The sequence below is a fragment of the Gastrolobium bilobum genome, unplaced genomic scaffold (assembly GCF_033153095.1).
Source record: "Gastrolobium bilobum isolate Gb01-03AN ecotype WA unplaced genomic scaffold, APGP_CSIRO_Gbil_v1 utg2351, whole genome shotgun sequence".
NCBI classification, from domain to species: domain Eukaryota; kingdom Viridiplantae; phylum Streptophyta; class Magnoliopsida; order Fabales; family Fabaceae; genus Gastrolobium; species Gastrolobium bilobum.
Window position 1 is genome coordinate 182,619 of NW_026897581.1, and position 11,269 is coordinate 193,887.

An 11,269-nucleotide genomic window follows, 5' to 3' on the forward strand; every position below is an offset into this window, starting at 1 on the left:
AACTCCTCCTAACACATTAGGGTAAGGGAAATATTTGATGGCCTTTTGAACACAGTTCCATAAAGCAACACACTCAGGTCATGATTACACACGGTGCAACTGAGTACTAAAGCAACATTTTGTTGACAATATCCTCAACTTGAAAGCTAAATTACTTAACCTTAGATATGGTGGGGCAACACAGTGAACGAAACTTCCTATGTTGCTTCTAAAGCAATACCTCCTAATTCTGCTTTTGCTTTCTGGTAACTTTTGCAACACGTGGGCATTTTGGTAAACTGGCTTCACACTCTGCTGTTTAAAGTTTAAACACATTTTTTTTTTTTTTGGAAACATCTGTTTAAAGTTTAAACACATTTTGAGTTAAAAGAAAAATGCTTGCTGTAAGATACACCATTGGAGTGATGAAATCAGAATGTGATGAGAGGGTATCAATAATGAGATGTTATCAAATGTAACTAAATAATAAATATTGTTAAAACTGCTTTTTTTTTCTTGAAAAAATATTTGTCATCTAAAACAACATAACTTTATGTCAAGTGTTTTAATTAATATTATTAAACTCGACTCGATTATTGATCCGATCGAGGTATGAGATTACTGGATTATTGATTCAACTAGTGGATCACTATTTTAATCGCATAATCCGATAAGTATATGTAAATCTAAAATTTATACTAAAAAAATTATAAATATACTTAAATACTTGTAAAAAAGTGGTATTAATTTTAAATATTTTAATATAAAAATAATAAATTACATATTATTGTCTAACAAAAGATAAACATATAATATTTGTGATAATGGTGTTTCAGACATCTCTAACTATATATCAAAATTTCTTGCATATTGCATAACCAAGATAGTATTAATATTGTAGGGATATAATTTATGTAAATTAATAAGTTATAAATCACTCAAATATTTCAAAAGAAAAATAAATCATTTATGTTTGAGAGTGAAAAAAAAAAAAGACATTAATATTGTTGAGAACAAACTAATTTTTTTCTTCTACAAATCAGATCGGGTCATCAATTTTTACGAAAATCGATCACATCACGTCACACTAATTCAGTCCCATATAAAAATGAGATCAATTATATGACCGGTTCACCATAATCGATCATTATAACATTGATTTTAACTGTGTTTTGGTGTATGTGTGTTAAAAAAAATAAAAAATCTCTCTCTCATGCGCCGACGCCATTAATTTTCCTATGATAACAGAGACAAAGCTAATTAGGTTTGAGATGACCCTTTTCTATTTTATGGTTCTACAGTATCCTATTCCTGTCATAGATATAATAAGCCTTCAAATCAAATCCAACCGTTGGATATCACTTATGTTCATCCATTTTTGTTCTTTTTCGGTTTGTCGATAAAAATTCCCGAGTATATCAATATTCTAGTGCACAATACATATTATCTTCTCGGCATTTACATGCTTGCTTCACTTTGTTCTTTCCTCTGTTGTGTTTGATGGCTGCAACTGCTACCACCGCACCAATTTTCCAAGACCATAACAAAGACAGCAACAATGGCAACCATGAAATAAGCAGGCAGGAAATCCAAACCGCCATAGCCAAAGCAGTGGAACTAAGGGCAATTCATGCTGCATTAACAAAAGGAAATAGCCCATGCCCAAGCCCAAGCCCAGGCCCTGCCATTGCTAGATACCCATCTCCTTCCCTTGCTTCACGCTCTGCATCACGCTCTGCTTCTCAGTTCTCTGCTCAAGATTACCCTGTTTTCACACCAGTAAGAATAACTAACTTTTCTTTATGTTTTTAGCTTTCAACTTTGGTTTCCCACTTCCTCGCTGAACTGGGTATCCAGAATTTGTCACTCATATCAACACTGCTATTTTGTTCAACGTATTAAAGAACTGTTCTGTTGCTAAAGTATGCATGAAACTCAAAGCATTCATTTGAGTTTTGAGTTTTGAGTTTGACCTTAAAAAAAAAAAAAAAAAAAAAACTTTTTAGGACTTTTTGCTTTATCTTGCTTTTCATGGAACTTTTAAGAACACAACAACGATGTTTATTATTGACTCATTCATCTCATTTGGAAACATAGATCATGCTTTTATGATGGACAATTAATTTCCAAATTGTGAGAATCATTGACATTGACATTGACATTGACACAGAGCTATGAAGATGACCCATATCAAAACCCAAGAACAATATCAGAAAGCTGGGATGAGAATGGGGTAGGAGGAGGAAACAACATAGAAACCATGGTCTCAGATTACAAGGAGAAATCAAGTTCAAGAAAGGGACTACCTTTTGGTTTTGCTAACCTAGAATCTCACTTGTGTTCTGCTGATGATAGCAAATCTGTGACTGGTTCTTGTGCAAATAACATTACTGTTCTTCAAACATCACCTGCTACTAATGATTACTTCAAATCCACAAGGAGAAACAGTTTGGGGGACTTGAAGCCCGTATCGTCATGCAATAGATGCAAACCTGCTGTCATAACTAGCGAGTTTGAGAACACAAGGAACAACAAGAGCTCCAACATTGTTGTTCCCCTCACGGATTCTCATGCATCTTTTCAAACAAAACCAAAAAGTAAAGGGGTTATTTCATGGTTGTTCCCTCGGTTCAAGAAGAAGCATAATAATGAGAGTTCCCCAAACAGAACAGAATCTGAGGAAGTTTCTCAGGTTCTTAAGGACATGGGAGTAATGTCAATGGAGACATTGAAGAGAGAGCTGATGGAAGCAAACGAGAGAAGAGACACTGCATTAATGGAAGTTTCTGAGATGAGATCCTCATTGGGGGAACTGAAACAAAAGCTGGAGTGCTTGGAGAGTTACTGTGAAGAGCTCAAGAAAGCTTTGAAGCAAACAATGCATTCAAAAGAAACCCCACTTTGTGAAAAGCTTAATAATCATCCCCATAGAGGAATATCCTCTGATGGGAATGCAGAAAATCTGATGCCTGTGGGTGAGGATGTAATGGTTGAGGGCTTTTTGCAGATGGTATCTGAATCAAGGTTATCAGTGAAGCAATTCTGCAAGACCCTTATATGCCAAATTGAAGAAACCGATCATTCTTTGGTTGAAAACTTGAACTTGCTTCTTCAACCTTATAGGCTCTCCTTGAATTCCAAATACTCAAAGGCTGTTCTATACCATTTTGAAGCTTTCATAAACCAATCTCTCTACCAAGACTTTGAGAATTGTGTGTTCCAAAAGAATGGCTGCACAAAATTTTTAGACCCAAGACAGGATCGCCAAGCACAATTCTCCTCATTCGCTGCACTTAGGAATTTGAGCTGGAACGAGGTACTGAGAAAAGGTACAAAATATTACAGTGAAGAATTCAGCAAGTTCTGTGACCAGAAAATGAGTTGTATCATCTCAACACTAAATTGGACTAGGCCTTGGCCTGAGCAACTCCTTCAAGCTTTCTTCGTGGCAGCAAAATGCATATGGTTGCTACATTTGTTGGCCTTTTCTTTCAACCCACCATTGGGAATTTTAAGGGTTGAAGAGAGTAGAAGCTTTGATGCTCAATACATGGAAGATATGGTTACTGATAGGCAAAGGTCACAAGGTCCAAGCAAGGTTAAGATCATGGTGATGCCAGGGTTCTATGTTCAGGATAGGGTCTTGAGGTGTAAAGTTATTTGCAGCCACAAATTTGCACCTTAGAATAAAATGGAATTTGGAACTTGTTTTTATTTAGACTAATCTCTCTTCTTCAAGTTTGTAACTATCCAAATGTATGTGACATTGAATAATGGTTCGAATTGGTTAAATCTTTTGCCAACTAAATTGTGTGTGTGTATAGATATATGTAATGTAATGAATGTTAGTGGCTAAAACAACCATTAACCAAAGTGGCATTCTAATTGAACAAATTGCATATAAGGGTAGCTAATCTAAGAAGGTTATCGGTTGAGGAAGCCAATGACCTCTGCTAGCTAAGATTGTTTTGTAGTTAATTCTTATTATATTTACACTTTTTGTTTGCTATGAAAATTTCAATGCAAACACAAAAGTATCCCTGATTTTTTTTATATTATTCATCGGTTACATAATTTTCACATTACATAATTTAATTACGTATATTAATTTATTGAGTTATTAAATAAATTCAATTTTAACAGTGGTTTTTTTTATCTTATTTAAACAAATACAATTCTTTTATATTTGTCTTTAAAATATTATTTATAAATATAAATTAATTCTTTCAAAGAATTTAATAAATACTTTTGATTAATAAGTTTCTAAGTTAACCAAATTTGAAATTAAAATTTTTATATTTTAATAATTAATAATATAGATGTTGATCTTAATAAAAACCGTTATATTTAAGTAAAACCAATTACTAAGACTAAATATAACATTTATACCAACATAAATTAATATTATATATATATATATATATATATATATATATATATAGAGGCAGATCCTTTGACACCAGTGTCAAATTTGAAATTTGACACCTCATTTGAGAGCCGTTAGATCAAAAAAGATCAACGACTCTGATTTGCAAACATGTAAGATCACTGGTGTCAAAGTATCCTATCTCATATATATATATATATATATATATATATATATAAGAAGAATCTGTTTACAAATCTTTTTTACAAATTTTTGTAAATTGCACTATGTTCTCCCGGGAGAAGATAGCATGACTAGTGTTCTCCCGAGAGAAGATAGTATAGTTTGTAAGAATTTGTAAACAAAAAATTTTGTAAATATAACATGCTCCATATATATATAGGATAAGATTTTTGACATCAGCGTCAAAGGATCCTATATATATATATATATATATATATATATATATATATATATATATATATATATATATATAGGGTTTAGCGGATGTACAGTGACTCCACCTGAGGATTAGTGCAGTCATATAAAACTACGCCGTTTTACAGTGTGAAAGCATTAAATATGAGAAATATAACCATACAAAAGTGGAAATAAATATAAAGCATTAATTATGGAGAATTATAACCATACAAAGATAGAAATAAATATAATATTTCTATTTTATATAATTAATTTTGAACGCGAACTTCTTTTATCCCACACAAAACGACGTAGTTTTTAGGTGACTGGACCAATGCTTATATGTAAGTGAGAGGTGCTTATAAAACGGAAAAGTTATCAATTTCAATGATTACTGAATTAATCACCCGATTTAAATATATACATTTAGTACTAACTCAATTGTTCCAAATGAATATTAATTGTAATAAATGTCATTAATGATCTTCTAAATAACTCAAAATTTTCATTATAATTTTAAAATAAATTAATTGAATATTAACTTTAACTCAAGTCATTAGAAATAGGTTAATGATGAGATCATAAATTTAAACCACAAATCATTGTTATGCAAAAACAAAAGATAATAACCCAATTAAAATTAAACTATTGTTCTTATAACTTCAATTCTATTTATTAGAAGATAGTAGTTTATATGCTCTACAGTAGCAAACTATCATACTACTAACATAAACTATGAAAAATATAATTTCTAAAAAAAATTAGTAATATAATTTTATTTTATTTTTTGGTATCCTGTATGGGACAAGACCCCACACAGGTTAAGAATAATAAATACACTTGTTTCTACAAACACTACCTAAATCAGCTAAATAAAGCAAATAAATATCAAGGGGAGAGGTCAAAAAATCACAGAAATCTTCATGATCTTGATGAACTAGAGGGAGATTAGAAAGCCAATCAGCACAAAAATTTCCCTTTCTATAGGTATGCTTTATTTTCACTTGCCAATCTCTGTCCATCCATGCCCGTATATGTGTCCATCAATGCCCGTATATAAGTAACAAGATGAAACTCATATGCTGGTTCACCCTCGTTATTGAGCCATGTGTAGGGGTGTAAATGAGCTAGGCTGATCTACAGGGGCCTACGGTCTAGCCTATATTAGGCCACACTTGACCTATTATAAATAGTAAAATAGAATAAGCTCAGGCTTTTAAAAAAACCTATTTAGAAAACAGGCCATAGACTTTTGTGTACTTGTCGGGCCTATAAGCCTACAGGCCGGCCTATATCATATTATTTATTTTAAATAAAATAAATAAAATTATTATTTTAATAATTTTAAATAATAAAGTAATATTATTTTAGTTATTCTTTTCATTGTTGAATGTTTAATAGGCTTAAACAGGCTGATAGGCCTAGGCCAAGGCTTTTATTTTTTAAATATAGGTCAGGTCAAACTTGTAATTTGGGACCTACACAGGCTAACAGGTCAAGCCAGTCCCAATATTTTTTACATAGGCCTGACCTAAAAAGGTGGGGTGAATGTAAGAACTCGCACCGTTAATTAAAGAATTTAATTAATACATTATGAGAAAATAGGAAATGATTCCATAATTGACCCTAACAATTATTATGACGCTTTAATAATTATAGTAAGTGATTAAGAATGCTGAAAGTCGCTTTTCGGAAGAAAAGTGCAGATACCGGTTCTGCTAGTCGGTATAAATGCGTACCAAAAAAGTATCCCAGAAAATTATAATAAGTTCATGATAATTACTAGAATAATATGTAGGACTTGTAAAACGAGTTTCAAGTCCAAATAATGAGAACTGGTGCTAGAAACCGGTACTGGCTTTGAAAAGCGCGTACCGGAAAGGTGCTCTGAAAATTATAAGAAAAATATGATAATTCTTGTAAAATTGAGTAGGTTAATAATCCAGAGTTTGGGATTAAAATGCTAAGCGTAACAATTAAATTTAATATTGTGTGTTTTAATTGAAAGTGGCTATATATACTCTAATCATTGGGCACAAAACCCTAGACCAGATTTCCTACGTGCCTCCATGTTCTGAAACACCTCCAGCCACCCTTTTCCACCTTCTCCTCCATTATGGTGAGCCAAGGAGCTTCCTTTCTCCTTGGTTTCTTCTCCAAATACCTTGGGGCTTGTGAGAGCTTGCTTGGTGTGGGAGTGTGAGGGCTTTTTTGAGTTCTTGTCACTGTGAGTGAGGTGGAGAGGTTCTGAGTTTGTGAGTTGAATGTTGTGAGCCTTGGTTATGACACTTTGAGTACCAAGTGGTGACCTTTGGTGAGAAAGAACCAACCTTTGTGAAGTCATTTTCATGTGCCTTGATGGTCAGACCTGTAGAGGCAGATTTGAGAGCTCCAAGAGCCTTCTTCCTCTGTTTTGAGCTTTGGTGAGTTGTACCAACCTTGATCATGTGTTTTGTTGAATAAAAGAAGTGTCTTTGCATGTTTAAAGAGTTAAACAAGTAACCAATAGTGGTATGACCCTTAAACAGTATAAAGATGCATGCTTTAACGTTTAAAAGTGTTAAAAATGGAACCTTGGAAGGATATCTTCACGAAATGCAGTTTCTGCATTCTGTCGTGAAATATCCGGATATGTTCCCGAGAAATATCCGGATATGTGATATCCGGATATGGGATTTGGATATCCGGATATGTGATCCAGATATGGGATTTGGATATCCGGATATGGGAATCTGAATATCCGGATATTGGATATCCGAATATGGTCAGTGAGATATCCGGATATTGCATATCCGGATATGCCCCGTGGAATATCCGGATATTCTGGGATTTTGTTGAACAATAGTTGTGCTGTGTGTACAGTAGGCTATTGGGGGTTTGTGAACCCTAGATTGATGAAGTTGAACTTCTGTAATTAATGAAGTAAGTCAAAATCAAGTGATTAAGGGCTTATGGCTTGGTATGGAGCCTTAAGACGTAAAACGTAATGGAAAGGCGTTGTCTTAATATTGTATGCTTGCGGTGCATGTTATTGATATATTGTTGGTCCATAACAGATTGTGAATCTGCTGTGTTTGGACTTTGAGCTGTGGACTCTTGGCCTTGGGTGTTAGCTTGCAAGGTAAGCTTTCGTGTCCTCGGTTTAGCCATGTTGTGGTTCCACCATGTCCCATTGGGGTGTGGTTATATGCATGTTGCGTTACATGCTTTGAATATTTGAAATGTTGTTGAGCTTTATGTGTAATGGCTTTTAATATGCATGTGTTGTTTCATCTTGATGGTAAGCTTGAGTATGTGGCGTCATACGATATGGTGATCCGGGGTGAATGCAAGTGGCGTCTTGCACTATGTGTGGGTATTTGGCGTATATAAATCCTGCATTTCTCTGGCCAGTAGAATAGAATTGACACACATGACATGATTATCTGCTGCATTGCACTGTTTTAGAAATGATATTGATGAACTGCTTTTAAACTTATATTGCACATGTAAGTGAGCTTGGGGTGGAAGATCCTTGATGACCCCTTGTCTTACTGAGATTTCTTGTTTAGAGATCTCACCCCACGTTTAGGGAATGCTTATTTCAGGTTCAGGTAGTATGGTGACTGATGCCTCTGGCGGCAGGAGGCCAGAGCTTAGGTGATTATGATATTATGTTGTATTGCTGCCATGACTGGATTTGGATGCTGTTTATGTTTTCCGCTATTTATGATTATGTTGTTGTTGAGCCTGATGTTGAGCTTGTTGCCTTATTTGAGTGAGCATGGGGATTGTCCATGACACTTTATGTCAGTTCTTTTAGATTGGAGTTGTATAACCTGCTAGTCGGTCCGGCCTACTTATGGTAGTTCCGTGATTTATAGAGACACACTTTTATTATTTATGTTATGAGGTATTTCAGTTAGTTGTTTTATTGCAATTACATACAGCCGATGTTTTATTAATTGATTAATAAGCAAGTTGGTAACGATAATGACATCATAATTGAAAAGAAAAAGATATTCCGCATTTTTAATTAAGCGTTGCTTAATACGATAGTATGATAACATGACCGGATATATACGGGGTGTCACATTTATGGTATAAGAGCAATGGTTTGAGGGAAAAGCCTGTATGTATTGCAATAGTTAGGATGTTTGGTTGTGTCTGTCTTGTGTGTTTACTCCGTCGAATTTTATTATGATAATGCATATGTAATCACATTGCGTGGGGCTGATTAACTCATAAATTGTGTAACTTGTGCAGAGTCATGGTAAGATACGGGAGAACACGAGAGACTTCTGAGGATCAACCCGATCCTATCCTGACTGCATTGGCTGAGATGCAGGCGGTTAGGTTAGCCGATCAGGAAGCCACTAGATGGGCTAACGCGGCAATGATGGATGTTGTTCGCGAGGCGAACCGGATAGCCGCAGAAGAGGGCGTGAAGCGAACCGGAGGACCACTGAGGATGTCCTCGAGGAGAACAGGATGGCGAACATGACGATGATGAGAGTCATGTTGGAGGAGATGAGGATTGGTCTTGCTGTAGGCCAAGCACCACCCCCACCGCCGCCTCCACCTAGTGTTCAGGATGAGAGCCTGAGTCACATTGGCAGTGCTGCTCATGTCGCTGAGACGAGGGAGACTCTTGTAGAGCCTGCTGAGGATCGTGATGTGATAGATCGCCGGCTGAATGCTTTCAGGAAGCATAAGCCACCTGTGTTTGAGGGGTCTTTGGATCCTATTGCTGCTGCGAGATGGCTGGAGTCGCTGGACAAGATATTTTGGGTCATGCAGTGTACAGACCCACAGAAGCTGATGTTCTCGACTTACATGCTGGAGGGCGATGCCCATGAGTGGTGGACGAACACCTCTCATGCTTATGAGATGCAGGGTCGTGTCATGACGTGGCCATTCTTTGAGGAGTGCTTTTTGGGCAGATACTTTCCCTACGATGCGCATGAGAGGAAGCAGGGGGAGTTTGACAGATTGGTTCAGGGCTCGATGTCTGTTGACGAGTACCTGGCCAAGTTTAATGAGCTAGTGAAGTTTGCGCACTTCTGGATGGTTCCTCCTACTCCGTTGTTTTTGGCTGCTAAGTTTCGTAGAGGACTTAGTGAGGTGATTGCTGAGCATATTGCTAGAGCTGCTTCGAGAGACTTTGGTACACTGGTTTAGCAGTGCAAGGACATTGAGGATGTCTGCATAGCTAGTAAGGCCAAGAGGGCCAAGGTCGACGAGGCCAAGGGGACTGTTAGTTCCACTCCTGTTTCTACTTCTTGGAAGGACAGGAAGTTTGCTGGGAAGGGTAAGGGTAAACAATTGGCGACTAGGCAGGCGCCTGGTCAGTTCAAGAGGACTGCTTCACAGCAGAGGAGTTTTGCTAGGCCTCCTTCCACTCCGAGATGTGCGAGGTGCGGAAAGGAGCATGTTGGCCGTTGTGCTTCGGGTCAGTTGATCTGTTTCCAGTGTGGCAAGGAGGGCCACTTCTCTAGAGACTGTCCGTCGTCGACGGCGAGAGCTGCAGTTGTTCAGGCAGTTCCTTTGCAGATGGTTCCGATGGCTTCTACTTCGGTACCTGCAGTGCCACCTTCTGTTGGGCGTGTGTACACCTTGGATAGGCAGCAGTCGGACAGCGCTCAGAACCTCGTTAGAGGTACTGTGTCTATTGGTGGTTTTGTTGTTGATGCATTGTTTGACTCCGGGGCTACGCATTCGTTTGTTGCTACCCCGATTGCTTTGGGGCTTGAGTTTCCCATGTCTGTGCTTTCTCCACCGTTGAGGGTGACTACCGCCACCGGAGAAATATGTGATTCTACCACTGTACATCGCGATGTAGCGTTTCAGTGGGATGGCCGTGAGTTCTCGGTGGATCTGATAGGATTGCAGATGGCCAACTTGGAGATTATTATGGGCATGGATTGCTTGTCTAGAAACTGTGCACTGATTGATTGTTGTGCAAAGCGCGTGGTGATGTCTCCGTGTGATTCCACAGCTAGTTCCTTGCCATTTATTTCATTGCTGCAGGCTAGGAAGGCCTTGAGAGCATGGGCATTTGGTTATGTCATTTTGGGAGGTTTGGTGAGTGGGACGCAGGAGGATATCACTGACATTCCTGTGGTGGGGGAGTTCCTAGAGGTGTTTCCTGAGGAGATCCCTGAGTTTCCACCACAGCGGGAGATAGAGTTCTCCATTGACTTGTTGCCTAGTGTAAGGCCGATTTCTTTAGCTCCATATCGGATGTCGCCACCGGAGTTGGCTGAGCTTAAGAAGCATATTGAGGATCTTTCGGCGAAAGATTTCATCCGGCCGAGTGTGTCTCCTTGGGGAGCATCGATCATCTTTGTGAAGAAGAAGGACGGGACAATGAGATTGTGCACCGACTTCCGGCAGTTGAACAAGGTGACGATCAAGAACAATTATCCCCTTCCTCGGATTGATGATCTGTTGGATCAGCTCAGGAGTGCTTGCGTGTATTCCAAGATTGATCTCCGATCAGGATACCATCAGATTCGGGTGAAG

At 37.5% G+C, this 11,269-nt stretch overlaps 1 protein-coding gene across 1 annotated transcript; it reads left to right on the top strand.

Annotated features, from left to right (window-relative positions):
• Positions 1 to 1,404: 1,404 nt before the first annotated feature.
• LOC133308242 (IRK-interacting protein-like) lies at positions 1,405 to 3,664 on the top strand. Its single transcript, XM_061508850.1, has 2 exons — positions 1,405 to 1,758; positions 2,150 to 3,664. Exons 1-2 carry the CDS (start codon positions 1,480 to 1,482, stop codon positions 3,662 to 3,664), a joined length of 1,794 nt encoding a protein of 597 aa, XP_061364834.1. The 5' UTR covers positions 1,405 to 1,479.
• Positions 3,665 to 11,269: the final 7,605 nt, after the last annotated feature.